We start from the raw sequence: 18173 nt of genomic DNA on the forward strand, positions 1-18173 counted from the left end.
AGTTACTTGAGAAACACATTTCAGAGGTAATTAGTGATCATCGGCAGCAACTGTAGCTCAACGCTGACGCCAGTGACTGCACGCGTCACTCCGCAGGTTCCATCCATCCATACACACAGGCTTACCAGTGAGAAAGGCATAGAAAGCCAGCTACACACAACCTACTCTGTTCTATAATCCAAAAACGTACCTTCATATACAACTGAACTGAAGCCCATTTTGGAGGAAGCATACACTGTGGTTAGGTGTCAGTTTGTGTTAACAGGAAATGTTGTTCGTTTATGTATTTTTTGTATAAAAACAGCAAACGGCATAACAGATACGACCCAGCCCAAGGTTCTGAGCATGGCATCACTGCCGGGTTTTGTCTATGCGAGTCATGCGGCTCCACCAAAGAAGATGGTTCGTCTGGGCAAGTTGCTTTGACTAAAACCAGCTGCGAGTAGCATCATCACTAATGCCATCTGACATCAGACACTCGGTGCACCCTACCACACACCAACACATACATACATGCACACACACTCTAATTCCAGGCTATAACGTGGATTTTTTTAATGTATTATGAGTCACATCCTGATCGTGTCTATTGGGCCCAAGTCTTTAATTATTGTGCATCTGCCGAAGCCGAGTCCCTTCACATTGTTCATTTATGTTACATAAATTGAGATTAAATAACCCATGTAAATGGACTACGTTAATATCTATATTTTTGGTATTTAATCAGGCAAAGAGAAGAGAAGCCTTAGAACAATTAACATTTACAGCAAAAAAAGACAACACAAATTACAGCTGACAAGATAAAACGACAGACAAACAACACGAGTGGAAAACTAAAAGCAGTTGCAGGATTCAGTGAAGGGTTCTAATAATAACTGTTTGAATTCTCCAAGTGAAATGAGACTGTTCAGTTTGAAGTGGGTTTGTAATTCATTCCATTTAGAAGCTGCATAATAGTTAAAACCAGTTTTTCCGAGATTAGTGTGAATGCCGGGAATGTCCAAAGAGAAATAGTTGGCAGGTCTTGTTCTGTAGTTAAACAGAAATGAGTGATGTAAGATAATGTGGTAGTTTTAACAGTCAAGCTTTATATATAAATTACATGATGTGAATATTTCTACTTGAATCTGGTGATGTCCAGCCAACGCTGTGGTGGAGGGAACACTGGTGGGTGCGGAATTTGTCATTAGTTATGACCTGAGGGCGCTGCGGTAAACGGGATTTAACAGATTCTGAGTAGTCTTTTTTTGTCACATTCACACTGAGTAGTCTTTTTTTGTCACATTCACACACATTCATAAATTGATTCATTAGCTGAGTTGTCTTTTTTTGTCACATTCACACATTAATAAGCTGCTGGGGTCGAACCGCCAACCTTTGGGTTAGTGGACGGCCGACTCTACCTCCTGAGCCACAGCCGCCCGTACGGTATCTGATACATTGACAAAGCACACCTGTAAACTAGTGAATCTCACACATCTGATTTAGATGAGCTTCTTGTTCCAAAATGCTGAAAGATATTCTGTTATTTTCATCCTCGAATGGATTTACTGGCATACCAGACACAATCGTGGTGGTACAGTGGTGTTACAGAGTGGCACTTCTTCTCTCACAAACCATCTTTGACGACCACTGACAGCGGCGCGCTGAGACGCACAAAAAGGACACAAACTTTAATTCAGGCCTGTCATCAAGTTAATTAGCGACAGCAGATTCGAGGACCCACCAGCATCACGTTTGATATTTTAACTCGAGACGGCGACGCTCAGCACCGGGCAAATATGAAAAGTTTTCCTAGATTATTAATGTCTGATCCTATGGTAAAACTGTACTCCCCTCCCCTCCCCCTCGTGGCATTTTCTATCGCAATGTACACATCGTCATACGTCAATTCGATAGAGATTGTCCAACCCCATGAAATAATGTGCTCTACGCCATTATGAAAAAAAAGATTGCTTAAAAAAATTATACAAATCACAACGATAAAAAAAATGAGGATAGAGACACAGAAACTAGTACAAAATATGTGGGCAGTAATTTGGTATGGCCCACGAAGGATGTTATAAAATTAAAATGGCCTCTCGGTAGGAAAAAGGAAATGTTTCCCCACCCCTGCGTTAAATGGTTATTAAAACCACAAGTTAATATGTGCATATGAGCCTCTGCCACCCCATCGGCTTAGTGCCCAGTGGTCGTAAAGTCCGCGGTAAAGTCCTTCCTCGATGAATGCCTACATGCTAACATAGATACACTCATTCAAAAAGAGTGCACGCGTGCATTCAGTCTCACCCAGGATAAGCCTGAGCCCTTCCTGTCTTCTAACACCTGGCTCATCAGATAGGATTCTGCCTATAAGGTCCGACCAACAAGAAGACCAAATATTCTATTAAGTGTAAATCCTCTCTGCTGGTGCAGCTTGTGGAGTCAGATTAGGACTAGACAAACACTGCCAAGCAGTCGTGCCCACACCGGGACCATTGCCAGAAAGAAGCCCCACGGATACCGATGTGTCGCGGTGAGTGCGCGCGCCTGTGTGCACAAGAAACCCAATGTGAGCATTAGCAGGCAGGGGGAGGAACAGACCAAAGCTCTGATACGTGCAGCTCAGTGTAATGGGAAGGCAGCGTGTCAGTGGGATGCAGCTGCAACACACAACCTTTGTCCTGTGCACATGTGCTTACGTGTGTGTATGATTTGTATCTCTGCAACAAAGCAAGCATGTACTGTACCTCTGGCTCCATATCGGTTTCGGTGCACATGTACCCCTGTGATCTTGTGCAACCGGATAAAACACTAGTGCCTATTTGTATGAGTGGATTTTCAACACACGAATATTAATCGCAATTGAGTTCACTGCGCAGTGGACTTGTTAGTTTGTTTAGCCACGTCATAGTGGAGTCTGTGTTTATTTAGTGACGACGGCTCTGTAGCTCCTCTGTGCATCGCAAGCACAGGCAGCTGCAATGTTTTAGGCACAACAGACATAGATTTCTATCAGTGACCCACGGTTGCTCATTGTAATTCAGCACACCTCTCCCAAATCTCTCCCTATCTCCTTCTCCCCCAATCCCAATTTCCACCTTTCCCTCTTTTCCATCTCTTGCCGTCTTACTGCTTTGGAAGAGAAAGACTCCATAAAGAAAAGGGGGCGAACTATTGGTCAGCCGTCATAACGACGACTATGTGATCAGCATACACGGCAACTCACACTCGCAGAAAACTGATAAAACGTACACAAAACAACCACTGCTGTGTCTCACACACACACACACACACACACACACACACACACACACACACATACACAGAGCTATATTGTGCACATGCACACTGGGGGGGAAAATGGAATTCTTAGGATATTAACATTAAATCAAATGATCCAGATGTAAAGAGGTCACTCCTGCTGAATTCAGAGAGAACTATCACCTTACTCTAATTTAAAAAAAAATAAAAGTTTTCTGCCACTAGTGGCTAAAAGAATACGCGTCATTCAACCTGTACAAATATCATCAGTCACGTGCCTTGACATACACTCTGACAGAGGACACATTGGAATACATCAACTGTTTAAAGTTTGCTGCATTCCATTCTTAAGTAGGCAGGTTTGTGTGTGTGATATTTGCACGTGTGTGTGTGTGTGTGTGTGTGTGTGTGTGTGTGTGTGTGTGTGTGTGTGTGTGTGTGTGTGTGTGTGTGTGTGTGTGTGTGTGTGTGTGTGTGTGTGTGTGTGTGTGTGTGTGTGTGTGTGTGTGTGTGTGTGTGTGTGTGTGTGTGTGTGTGTGTGTGTGTGTGTGTGTGTGTGTGTGTGTGTGTGTGTGTGCGCGTACGCGTACGCGTACGCGCGTACGCGCGTGCGTGCGTGCGTGCGTGCGTGCGTGCGTGCGTGCTTGTGTTGGTGTTATTGTCCCAGGCTAATTGAGCAATTCCACAGTGGGAGCAACGGCGTGTAAGGTCACAGAATGATGTGCTCCCCTGGAGCAGTTAGAAAGCCCCCACTTTCATAATTACTCTGCTTTCATCTGTGCAGCTGCTACAACTACCCCGCGACAAATGCACGCACGAGCACAAGGAGACTGGCTCCTGAAGCATGTCACTTTCACATATTGCACATAAGCACCCACCATTTGCCTGCATATGCGAACGCCATCCTCTACACCTTCTGAGCCCCCTCGCATTCAGTGAAATGCTCTTCTTTTGATTCATTTATCTCTTTATTTGGAGTCAGAAGAATCCGTGCTCTGAGGATTTACAAATCTATCTCTGGGAAGAAGCATTGAGCCTGTCATAAACTATTGAATTCAACGATACCTTTGAGATGTGCAGATGCCTTTTCAGATCTGTCCGTGTCATTGTGCAATTATGTGTGGAGGTAGTTGTAGTTTATCAGCGCAATGATAAACAATGATTTTTCTATGGCATAAGGGTTTGGCTTTGAAAATGTGCAGCGCCCAGTCCTTTGATTTTTCAGATCCAAAAACCTGTGTCTCTCTGTGTGAAATGTTTTGCATGCATGCGTGTGTTTGTGCGCATGTGCTTGCATGCTTGATTGCACATGTGACTTGAACAAACGCCAACACTGGTGGCCCTGTCTGTTTGTCCCATGCAGACGTTCTGTGAGTGTGTACCCAGCTCCTCCCAGCTCAAACATCGCTGGTCAGACTCAGAAAGTGCCAGGGAGACCCCGGCCAAGGTAAGGCCCCCGTCACCACAACATGCGCACACACGCAGGCAAGCTTGCGTGTGTGGACACCTCAATGCATGCTTTTGTTTCAGGAGATTTTCTTTTTTTTTTGCCAGTTGCATTTGGGTCTTTATTGCAATTAATGTCATACTGGTAAACAAAAGAAGAGAAAAAAGCTTTTCCTAATTTTAAACAATTTCTTTTCGGATTCAAAATACTTTCTCAGTCGCTATGACAGATTTCTGTCAATCAGATTCTGGAGAAGCCATGTATGAGATCAGATCTTAACTTAAAGAAGACAAAACCCAAGAACCAGATTCCTGGCACGTAATTCATCTCTTTGTCGTGATTTGTTACCTCCGCCAAGGAGGTTATGTTTTCACCGGTGTCTTTATGAGGGTTTATTTGTGAGCAGGACTACCCATAAAACTTCTAAACCAATTTCTACCAAACTTGATGGAGGGATGGGGCCTGTAACAATTTGGTGTGGAGGTGGATGGGGGGGGGCAGATCCAGGATTTTCACATCTTCTTCATGACAAATACATTGTTTAGGTTCCCCCACTACGTTCACCCATTGCTCTTTTAAACTTTTTCCAGGTTAGTAATATTTTAAAACTGAAACAATAAAAAACTCACACAGAAACATTCTACAACTGTACGAAAATGGTTTGATGGTTGCAGTGTTTTGTTAAATGGGTCCATCTATGTACTGGATTTGGTCCTAGCATTGGCTAGTTAGCCAGTAGGTCACTGACAAAATGGTGTTTTCAGTGTTTTTCTTTGTAAATGGAAATACAGTATGTACATCTTGTATGTCTGAAGTAAATGGGGGAGAGTCTAAGGAAAGTGTTTCAGTGAATGATAATTTATTCTGTTGAAGTGCTGTATTCATATACATTTCCATTATCCCAGCATAAGAATGAACTCTTAATCTGCTCATGTCTTCCAGTGTCTCACTCTGGCAAGAGCACATATTTTGCAAAATGTCTGAGGACATTGAGTATTTATCTTGAAACCATTGTCAATGTGTATATTGTAGGTTTTATCCAGCAACATTAAACAGGACAGAAATGATCGGACTGGTTTCATAAAATGCGGTGGTATGTATATTAAATGAACTAATTTAGCCCGGTAAATGTCCTCTTGTCTATATATTCCATCACCTTCCCCTCAGTGAAAACAGGTGCTCACCATGAATGGTGACTTTTTTTTAAACCTGCAGAAGGGGATGAGGCATAACTGGTGATGATTTTCAGCACAATCCACTTCCTCGCCGCTTTGGTGGTGGCAGTGCGAAGGATTATTGCATGTTACGCATTCAATTTTGCCACCGAGCTGCAGCGATGGCACAACCTCAGCTCGAGGACCCAAACACACAAGTATTAGATGGGATAAGGCCCTGCAGAGACTCCGTGCTGTTCGGGGTGATCATGGATGCACCAGGCAAAGGAGCCTGATTACATGCCAGAGTATGGGAAGAAGCTATGCATTGAATTCCGATGTGAAAGTGGGATTCAAGCTTTCAGGTGAATGAAATGGAACTGGGTTTGGTAACAAACTTGAAATTGGCAGTTTACGCTCGCTAACGTGCTAATTCAGTATTTGACGATATCTGTGGCGCTGTTGGTCAGCATCAACTTGAAACTGTGCATACATGAGTTTATAGCCACATATATCTGAGTATATTTGTGTTTAGGAGACAGCGAGAGTGGGAGAGGGCTCTTACAAGACTCCTGCTGGTTTCCTTCTTACCTAATGAGCAGACATAGCCCATCGTCCAAGGCTTGTTTGCCAATGCTCTTACGTGGGAGGACCACATCGTTTCCTTAGAGAAGAATTCTCTCTCATTCTCTGCCTCCCCCGTTTCTATGTCTTGATCAGAATTCCTCTCTTGTGTCTTTTTTTGTTGGTTTTGTCTTTCTTGTTTTTGTTTTTTTCAAATCTCACCGTGTGGCATGAGTTGAGACAGGAGAGCATATGGAAGTCAGACACTAATTACTGAATGGGCTTCTGTTGCAAGATTGAGACACTCATTTAAAAACAACAACAACAACAACAAAACTGCTACTTGCATCCTATTCTCAGTGCCATTACTCTCCTACAACTCTTGAGCCAAATTGAGAGCTTGTACACCACTGGGACGGGAAGCAGGTTGCTTTTGCATTTTATTTTTACTCACTATCAAATAAATAACTAAATGCATGAATAAATAAGATAGCAGCAAAAACTCCACTCGTCGTTATCACTCTGACTTTTTATTCATCCAATTCATTCCCTCTAACTTTGTCAGTCTGACCTCAAAAAGTATAAACATTATGTAGTGCAAAAGAAAAGGCCGTGCCTGTACCTTAATTCAAATACAATATGAGGCCCACCCTTGCAAGTCAATTGTGAGACCAACTGTTGAACAAGTATAATGATGAAAATTTATAATATTACATATAAGGGATGTTCAACCTTAAAAGTTTTACTGTCAAAAAGAGTATTTATGGATTGATACATCAGTTAAAAAGTATTTAGCAGGTCACAGACTGTCACCAGTCGAACCCTAAAGCATGTGGACATGTTGCTGTCCCTGAATAAAAAAACAGGAGACAAGCTGTCCTGAGACCTGAGGTCTGCCTGGTCTGTTTATGAAGGTTAATTATTGTGATTTCCCACTGAGCGTACATACAGCTTAGTCTCATGCACATAGGAAGTACTCCATATCGCCATCGTGAGAATGCACATAGCTAAAGCAAAATGTTATGCAGAATTCTGCCCATTTATCGGAGAGGTAAAAACTGAACCGATATTTTGATGAGCCACCAAGGCAGCAAGATTCCTCATGGTGCTGCTGACGGCCAAGTCCGATTGTGACAGACGGGCTTGTGTGCGAGAGAGCGCAACAGCAGGGCAAAGAGCGCTGCACACAGCTCCATAATGAAGTAACCACTTTAAAAGTTGGGGAACTTTTACATCATTATGAGAAGTGTAAAAAACTGACTAATGAGTCTATAGCATCAACCACAGTCTGTGTAGTTCTTTTGGTCTGTTTTTATTCTGTTTGACTCTGTCCACAGAAGAGCTGCAGGTGTGTGAGGATGTGTTAATCCTCATGTTCTATTGCCACAAGATAAGATAGGACTCGAGACTTTATTAATGGATGGACTTTTGCTGCTATTTTGCACATGTTCAAACACTGTTTGACATCCCCAAACAGTTTAATATTGTTGGTTAATGGTCACTTAACGAGCATCAGCTATGGGTTAGGAAAACAATAAAAAAAATGTCGATCCATTTAATAAATATATTATATGATCATCAGTGGTGTGCTCTTTCTTGTTTGCCACCATAGACTGTGAATGAAGATGGGCAATATGCCATGTACATTTTTTTTGTAAATTTGGTTTGATTTATTTATTTTAAGCTATAAAATGAGGTGAAACGTCATGATTTACAGCTGAGACTCACTGACAATTGGTCGAGCACATGCAGGACCTCGATACCGAGGCTCTCCACCATCACTACTGAGAAGACTCTGGCCCCAATATGAATGAGGGACATTTTTTTTGCTTCAATTTGTGGAGACGCGTCGTCCGTCTTTATTTAGAGTTTCTCGGGCGCCACAATCATATGCTTTACCCTAACGTACTGTAATAGCCCTCTGTCCTGAGTGAATTGGTACACATTTCGACATTTGTACCTTAAACTAGAGCCCGACCGATTTATCGGTTGGCCGGTTTAATCGGCCAATGTGCGCCTATCAGAGAAATATCTGTATCGGCGTACATGTTTACCGATGTAGCAAATTTGAAGGTTTAGCATCAGAGCATCTTTCTGCAGCTCAACAGACGACGGTGCGGGGCGGATTGAGTCTGTTGAATGTTGATTTCATGCTACGTTGTTACCGAGTTAGTGAGATGCAGAGCTGGAAAGTAGTGATGAATAAACTATGTGCCCATCTTTCACTTTCCGTGAAAAACAAACTTATCATTCTCGTTTACTGGCCAACCATGTAGCTACTTTCATACCTTGTTAGCTGAGTGGAAAATTATGTGAGTGCATCTTAGCCCATTCGACGTCTGAGAAGCTTTGCTTCCTGCATTATAACCTGCCCCTCTTAGATTGGCATTATGGAAAGTAAGACTGAGGGGGGCTTTTGAAAAAGAATGTAAGGTTTGTTAAAACATTTTTTAACTTAGTTGAATTGAAGTTACATATATTTTGTTCTATTTGTGTTTTTTTTATATAATTTAAGTTTTACTGTTCAGTGTATGATGACTCATTTGTGATGATAAAGTTTATTGTTGTGGATCATTGCAAAAAATGTGTTAATATAAATATATACAAGAATATCGGCCGGGCTCTACTTTAAACTATCAGAAACAAAAGAGGAATAGAAGTTATGTCTACGGACATAGTTTAAACCGTTAAAGTGCCTGTGTAAAAAGTTTAATGAGAAAAAGGGTGTTGCTCTTGTCTGTGTATTTTTAGTGTGTGCATATGCCTGTCAGCTCTGCGTGTGTCTCGCTGTCAGCATACAGACGGGCATCGTATATGTCCTCCATGTTAAGTATGCTGGCTTTCACTATGCAAGCAATGAATATAGTGCAGTGCCAATGATGGCTTCCACTGATGTCTTGGCCCGCTGGCGACGGAGCTCAGTCAAACTGTTCTAATGTTACACTGCTGCCATAGTGAGGCCATTATACACACTGTGCAAAGCAAAGACACCCTGCCACACACACACACACACACACACACACACACACACGCACACACACATCCCCATGCAAAAATACAGCCAAGCCCAGTCACACAATCACTCAGCTGCACCTGCACTCACATACACCAGGGAAAAAAAGGAACTCACTAAAACACTGTTTGACATGCAAGGAGAGATTTCATAGTGCATTCAGGGTCTACATGTTGAGTAAGAGCAAGGAGACCAAAAAATTGTGATGTGCGGCAATACTTCCCTGCAGCGCTTTTCTCTGATGGTGTATCTGGGTGTGAAAACAGGGAGAAGTGGGAAGGTTCTGACAAAGCAGTGCTCCGTTTTTTGTTTTTTTCATGTGCAATATGTGAATGTTTGGCTGTCTGTTGCAAGAATAGGGCAAAGGGCTATGTTCAAAGTGTGTATGTTATGCGTTGGAAATGTGAGCATCAGAGCTGCGTCTGTGTGTGTGTGAACCACTTCCAACCCATTATGAGAAAAAGGAGCCTGGGGACAGTTTCCAGTGGCATTGCACAACGACGTGCCAGTGGTGTCCAGAAAAACCGCAGCCACACTGAATTTGGCTGTTGTGGAAAAAACAATAACTCATTAATTGAATTATTCGACTGTACCAACCAGTCTTTTGTATTTCAGAATTTAAAATATCACATCAACGGAATATGAAAGTATCAAAGTTGAATCTGTCAAAGTTTTAAAGCTGACATATTATGCAAAAATCACTTTTTTTGTGGTGCCAATCAGAGGAGAACGGGGTTTATCATAACCAGGCGTTTGAGATAGAGGGTGAAAACAGGAGCTGCAGGAATGGGCAGTATGACAACGCTGATGGCTTTTTCTGAACATTAGAGCATGTAAACAAGTGGTAACCCAAATTAAAAATATGAACCTGAATATGAGCATAATATGTCACCTTTAAAATCGAGTCGTCTACCCCAATTCATACATAATCCTATTCACCAAGTGAATGTTGGTGTGCTTGTTAGTCTCATTGGTTACATTTTCAAAATCACAGCAAAACTCACATTTTTTTGTGAACATCGCAAACACCCAAAAAAAGCAGAGGCATGCAGAAGTGACTCACCAGGCTCAGCAAAATTTGCTCACTCGCCCCAGGCGTCACATGTGTCTGACCATGTGGATTATGAATGAAGCCGAGGGGGGTACAGATGGGACTGATGTGGCGGGGGAAAAGGCCTCACACGAACCTCCTTTTTTGCCTTTCTTTTTTGTGCATTTACTCGGGTTCACGAATTGGACCGAGGAGGGGCTACAACCGAGGCCCATGTGAGAAATCATCCTCGGATCTTAGATAAGACGGCACGTTTTCTGTCAACAAAAGAACGACGTGGGCTAAAAATTGGGAGCCCCTGTTGAGTCCCACATGTTGTGTTCCCTTCACTCTCCTTGTCAGATACAGACAGATACCACATTTCAGCCCCCACGTCGTTATTTGGACACTTACAACTTATTTTTATGCATTCCTCCCAAAGACTCTGGGCAAACGCACAGTGGGTCGGAGTGTTTCCTGAACAACAAAATTGATTTTCCTCATATTAAAGCAACCATCAACCCTTTCTCGTAAAGCAGACCATTAGCTGTCTATTAGCGTGCTTCGCTGTGCTTGTACAGCCGATTTACATATTAATGAGCTTGCTCTCACTCACACTTCCGCATACAAACAGATAACAAGCGCAAACTCTCTCTCACACACACACACACACACACACACACACACACCTGCCCACGCATTCTCATAGAACATCTTCCAGTGTGGAAAAAAACATAATCGGAACGAGATTGGTTGCTGATTCATGTGGAGGAGGATAAGGGGGGTGAGACATTGTTAATCATGCATTGGTGGGCCATTTTACTCTCTTCTATCTATTGCTAGTTCTTTTTACCGAAGTGGAAAAATGGCGCCAGCTCATAAAGGGCCATCGTACAGGCCTTTTATAGTCCAGTTAATGGAGACTTTGTTACCGGTAGAGGTCTGCCTTTTTCCTCTAAGACAACTCTACTCTCTGTCCATTCATCCTATTGGCTGTCTGAGTCACTTCTGTTTTACTTTCTCTTCCTGGCAACAATTGTTTTCCTTCCTGTCCATGAATGTAAAGACAGATCATTGGTGCCTGGACTGTATGTTTCCCAGTAGCATCACCACAACTCGAATAACGCGCAGTGTGCTTGGACAGAAATGATCATTCATCATTATTTCTTTTTTCTTTAGTTTTAGAGAATTTCAAGAGGGGCTGGCAGGCAACTACATTCCGCTGCCACATGATAAATCATTCAAAACAAAAATTTTGACAGATGGGGATGTGGTTATATCACTGAACATCTGGCATTCAAAATATCCCCTGTGATGAATGGAAGTCTTTTTTTTAATAAGGCAGGTGTTAACTTTTTTCTGGTCCAGCATTTGTGATCTTACCATCTACCTTTTTTTTTCTTCTCTTCCCTCCCTCCTACCTTCTCACAGAGGATGAGCTGCAGCTACCTGCTCTGTACTATCCTGCTCTTTGTGGCTGTGCTGCTGGCTGTCACTGTAACTGGCACCATCCTTTTCATGAATCACTACCAGGCCCCGCCGCTGTCCGACGGCCTACCGCACATCTCGACCAATCAGGATGAAGCGAATGCCCTGGTCACTGTTGAGAGAGGGGATGGCTCTCGCATCAACATCTTCATCGACCCCAACTGTCCCGATTACAACAGTAACTTTTTGCGCCTGGAGGGCGTGCAGACGTCACTGCTCCACTCTCTTACCGACCACGACTCTGACCTGAAGTCAGTGAAAGGCCAAGATCGGGCCCTGCTTGTCAGTCTGGCCGAGGAGGTGGCCAAGCTGTCAGCCCACGCAGGGCAACTGAAAATGGACTACGAATCCCTACGCAGGGGGCAAGGCAGCCTGGGTCAAGACCTTAACACACTGCAGACTGAGCAGGGACGCCTCATACAGGTGAGACACACACACACACACACACACACACACACACACACACACACACACACACACATACACACATACTCCAAAAAAAGGTGTTTAGAATAGAATTCCAGCATTATTTATCCTTACAGTTTGCTTGAAATTTGCAACAGTCGTACATGTATATGCAGAAACAATAGTGATGGTGAAATTTGTCTTAAGGTAACTAACAAAATCTGGTTTCATGTCATAATGCCAAAAGCAAAAGTGGAAAAAAACTAAATTAAATCTGTGAAAGTTGATCATGAACAAATTCAAAAAATATGCATTTCTAGGATTCAAGTAATTTAAATGCAGGGAATTTACTGCCTTTTTTTTAATCCTTTGTCCTTAAGTCCGATATCTTTGATAGATATTTTGTGTAGTTACAGTATCTAATGTAACAGATCTTTCTGATGGTTCCTTTCTTTTTTTTATGGCTGAATTGAATTGGATGGTGATTGGTTGAGAAGTAAAAAAACAGAAGAACTCAATCTAGTGAGCAAGGCTACTGAAGTCTTGACTCGAAAGACTGTACAGTGCCCGAGGACTGGACTGGATTGTCGAACACCTATCAATACATATTGATTGTGAATCCATCTAAGACGTGCGACAGCTCGTTGGACTTGAGCGTTTCCTCTTGGTTTGTGTAATTTAGTCCGTTCCATTTTCCCGACTGCACAATCAAAACACCATCATTCCCCTAATCCCATGCCGACTCGACCACGTTAATTTTCTCTTTACACTGTATACGCTTAGCAGCGGCTAGATTAAAGTGCAAATAGGGCTTGTGTTCCACTGAGTATAACTCGCTCAGTCTAGTGTTTGAAGATGAGGTCACATGGGGGGAAAGAATGCCCATCATGATTCAAGGAATGGAACAACTTGCGCATTAATGCACTGCGCTAACCTAATGTTTCCCCAGATGAATTAGACAGACTCCGCATGAAATCATTATGAGACCCCCTTTTAGTTTCACACTGTCCACATTGATTTATCGACTATAACATTTCCTAAATGTGCGTGGAAAATCTTTCCTCTACATGCCCTTAATTTTTGCCCGTCAGCCTCGGCCTCTCTGTTCTGCAGTAAATAGATTTCCGAGCTGCCAGCCATACAGCTCAAACAGCCGAATGCCTTCTGCTCCTGCCAGTCCTTTCTTTAAGCCAGACTTCTTTTAGCTCATGGTTCAACATTGTTTTTTTCAAATCGCTCGAATACTCACCGGATTGGTCTGCTGAGTCCCTGTGTGGGCTGAAAAAAACCAAACAAACATGGGTGCTGATTGTTAGAGCAATGGAAGCGGGCCAGTCCCTGTACTGCTGTTAATGGGGCGTAGGTGGCCCCCCGCATTGGGCACTGAGGCTAAGTGAAGGTAGTACAGGCAGCCCGGAAACTCCAGGTGATTGATTTTCTCTTTGGAGGCGAGGCATGTGGCGTGCACATCCGCTGTTTCTGCCCGACACCACGGTGTGACTGTGTGATCTATGGGCCACCTGTGGCCAGGACTTCTGATTTATACACGATGACATAGAGCTGACTGTGCCAGTGTTAGTAATAGCTCTGTGTGAACCACAGCCCCTTGAAGAACAGCGTCACCCTGCCACATAGACAAAAAACCCTTCCACAAGCCCCCGAGGTGGTGAGCAGGAGAATCCGATCGCAGGAGGTTAAGGACCAATCAGTTCCGATTTTTCAAAAACCGACTTATCCATTTTATTTTAGTTTTTTTTTTTATAGCTCAAAGCCTTAAATAGAAAGGTACACCAAAGCCCACCAGATACTTTTAAATAAATCTGACATATAGTGGAATATAACAAAACAATTATCTCCGGTTTCAGACTGACAGTGAAGGTGAGGCATATTGTTAGTGGTAACTCTAAATCTAAAGTCTTCTTTATTCCACCGCCTTCCTTTATTGGAAACCCAAAGTATAGCAGACTTGACGGACCACGCACAATTTTGTTTTTGTCTTCACTCCTTCACTCACGCCGTGCAAAATACGAACCAATTTACTCCGCATGGCTCGATATCCTCAGATTCATGAACGTCAATGGCAGCAACATAGCCCGTGATTTCTAGATGAAAACCAGAGACGGACTTGCTGAAACAGCATTCAGACAAATGTTATTAAGTGCCTCCATTTGTGCAGTCTATGAAAAAGCATTTCTAAAGAAATTCCAATAAAAGAGTCACACACAAAGACACAACACAACGCTTTCACACAGTGATGTACATAAGTTACTGTTTGTTTTGCTGGTACTTTGTTAGCAAAACTGTGTCCCTATATTTACAAAAAGGAGTGTCAGAATGTATATTAATTCAGGAAAGTGTTCCAACACCAAATCAAAATGACCCGAGTCTCAAAGTACTCTTGCCTCACATCCTCATATTACTACAATGTGAATCTTAAAATCTTAAGAAGTGTTCTCTCGAAGGTCTCTTCAATGGCTCTTGGGTTGCCATCTCCAGAATTCTTTCTCTTGTTAGTGGTATGAGTCTCATTAAATAATTGATAATGTTTTAGTTTTTTTCTTTTGTTGTTGCAAACAGCATTGGTGGAGTTGTGCATAGGCAATGTAGGCAAGGTTTAATGCCCAGCAGTTGAGGTGAGCATTGAGGTTCTGTGGCCTGTGCTCATGCATTTGAGGTTAAAAGGAACGCAAGGGGTGTAGATCTAAAGAAGGCAAAAGTCCAACTGACTTGACATTCAGCAAAAAGGTTGAGCTTTCCAGGAAGAGCATGGGGTAATGATTTCCTTGAACCACGGGTGTCACAGTTTAAACTGAATCATGTGCCTGTGGATTATTAATGTTTTGAAGCAAACACACAACTTCTGATAGGGATCTAGAGGCAAAGCTCTGCCACTGTAGAAAAACAAAGGGTATTGCCTCAAGAGGAGCATTCTGGTCAACACAAAGTCCTTTGAGTATTTAAGAAAGTCAAATTCACAGAGTGCTTGTTGCAGCATTTTAGCCATGGATAAGACACAGGTAACTAAAACCTCGATAAAAGAAGGAAACCTATTTCAATTAGGGAAATGGGTATAGCTCAAAGGATTTAACTTGCCAATTTAAAGGGATAAAGGAATCAGTGTGTGGGGGTAAAAAAAAACATTGTCATGATAACAAAAAGACCAATTCCAATGTAATAATAATGAATCCAACCATTTTGAAGGAAAAATTACTACAAAAAAACATGTTATCTTCTATTAACAAAACATAATTACAATTAGCTGTTTGCATCCAGCATGAACAATATCCTTTCATGATTTAAAGCTATATGACTTATACCAAATAATTTTGAATTGTCCCCTAATGGAATGACACTTTCGACAGTATGGAGAAAGCATACTGTATGCATGCCAAAGCATTGTGAATTGAAAATAAAAATGCATATTGATGCATGTGTGCGGGTTCTGTTGCTGAAGTCAAACGAGGCCAGTAAGTGGTTCATTCCACCGCTTTATTTCATTATTAAGGATTTAATCTCACAGCTGGACTCTTTGCCCCCCCACTAAACAACACGTGCACAAAATCAAAAGCCCGATCAAAGATCAGAGACTTTCTGTATCTGATTTGCTATGAGAACATTCCCTTAATGCGCGAAGGTTCTGTCCATCATCAGGGTAATCTTTTATTCATCGTGTCTTCGCTTCAGAGGTCTCTCGTATGTCGAGGAATCTCTGAGACAGTTTAATCAGAGGGAAACAGCAGCCGAGGCAGAGGTTGACTGAACATCCGTGTGCTGTTTTCATACCACAAGTTTGGACGAGTATTTATTGACAGTCAGTTTAAGTGCAGCTGAACTGTAGTAATATAACATGCACATCTTTTAGGATGAAAGGAAAACTGATTATGTTGACAGAGAATTAAAATTTTTTGATCTGTCTCTACCGAAGGGTATTTTTAGTTCTATTTCTGGATTCGAAATGTTATTGGTGTCAGAGAAGAGGCACAAAGGTGGTACAATTAGCCAACGGGACGCTCTCGAAGAGGCGGCGGAGGAGATGAAGATGCGCATCCGCATCACAGCTCCAGAGAGATGAAAAAGACGACGGGCCGCTCTGAAGTTCACGATGAGAAGATATCTTTCATCATGGCTGGCAAAGAGAGCTGGGGAAGGATGGGGTTAACAGTCAATACATTAGCTTTACTGGACCTGTGGGACACATGATGTTGGTATCAGCATCATATTCAAGACTTGTCTAGGTGTCTGGCAGGAAAAAGTTTCCCAGAGCCCAAGCTTACATTTGAATTTGTCTGATCAGTACAAAAAACCCCAAATACAATTAACAATGATATAAAACAGACTAAAAACAGTAATTGCTCACACTGGAGAAGCTTGCGCGACATAATCCTGCTTTAAAAAATGACTGAAACAATTTATCAACTATGTAAATACATGTGAATTAATTTTCTGTGATTACCAAACAATTATTCCACTAATTGTTTGAGCTCTATGCCTCCTAGAAGTATTTTTTTTTTACAATATTTACTAGAAAAAAAAGTTACATTATTATTTAGCGGAAAACATTCATATTATTCCATAGTAGCATATGTCTTCTCGACGCACAGGTTGGTTTAGGTCCAGCAAAGTACAGTAGATTTAAGTTTTTCCCCAATACATTTTAAACCCCAGGGCTACTTGGATTCATAAGTGAGGCCTTGGAATTGTACAAATGTGCTCGAGGGTGTGGGTTACTTTCAACTTGCCCGAAGCCGCACCAGTCAAGAGGAAAGAGGGCTATGACTCGATGGCTCCTCTCACTTCTCCCATTAGCTCCTGCAGGCTGCAGTTGACTGGACAGCATCCGTCAGAGAGGTGAACATGTTCTATTAGGCAGATTGGAGGACTGAATTACTTTTTTTCCTTTTCATTTTTCTTTTACTCGCCAGTTCCTGTCTTGCAAGTCCTCGCTGATCTGTGACTATCAGCCCACAGGGATGAGTCTTTTTATTTCATGGAGCATCTGATTCAGACCAACAACAAAAAAACAAAATAACCCGGTGTGCGCTTCAGCAAAAATAATTCAGCTGTGTGTAATGCAGTTAAGTTTGGCCACAAAACATCAAACCAAGCTGCATTTAAACTAGAGCAACAAAAGAAGAAAAATAGCGCAGGTGCAATGTGTATTCGTGTGAGGATCATGCTGAGGTTTAACAGGGACCTCTTTTTGATAAAAAAAAACGAGTCTGCCACAGATCCGTTAAAAAACACCTTAAGAATCGAGGCCCCTGGTGTAAAGCGCTGCGGTGTAACTGATTTTGTGAGCCAAAGTAAAGACTGCCTAACGAGAGCTAATTACATCTCAAACCTAATTGATGTGTCAGTCAAGGCTTAGCGTTAAGACTGCAGACACTCCCCTGCTTTTGTCTTTCCGTTCGAACACACAAACACGCGCGCGCACGCACACTAACAAACATGCTAATCATTCAGTGTATGCTCACCAAAGAATTTACAACTCTAGAAATACATTTGCACACAAGGGAGTACATAACACTTGGAGGCAAACTCAGCCGTTTAATAACAGTAAAACCTGTAAAAAAAACAGTCTGTAAAAATGTTTGCCTTACCCCACTATGCACACACACACACACACACACACCCACACACACACACACACACACACACACACACACACACAAACACACACACAAGGTGTTTTCCTGAGCCAGTGAACAATGAAACGTGGAGAAAACCCGTTTTTCTCTGGCCGTGTCCCGCTTTGGCGCTGTGCACCATGGGTATATTTCTGTCGCGTACGTGTGCGTGTGGTTATCTCCGTTCACTCATGTGAGCATG

General features: G+C 42.3%; 1 protein-coding gene across 2 annotated transcripts in view; it reads left to right on the forward strand.

Annotated features, from left to right (window-relative positions):
- The window catches only part of fibcd1b (fibrinogen C domain containing 1b), a 97502-nt gene that overhangs the window by 20460 nt on the left and 58869 nt on the right, over positions 1–18173 (forward strand). The window contains exons 2-3 of one of the 2 annotated variants that reach the window (XM_035608810.2): positions 4607–4690; positions 11883–12362. In XM_035608810.2, the coding sequence (XP_035464703.1) occupies positions 4607–4690; positions 11883–12362 (564 nt within the window). The remainder of the gene's footprint in view (positions 1–4606; positions 4691–11882; positions 12363–18173) is intronic. The other variant, XM_035608811.2, reaches the window with a different exon arrangement.

Source organism: Scophthalmus maximus, chromosome 20 (genome assembly GCF_022379125.1).
Source record: "Scophthalmus maximus strain ysfricsl-2021 chromosome 20, ASM2237912v1, whole genome shotgun sequence".
Taxonomy (NCBI): Eukaryota; Metazoa; Chordata; class Actinopteri; order Pleuronectiformes; family Scophthalmidae; genus Scophthalmus; species Scophthalmus maximus.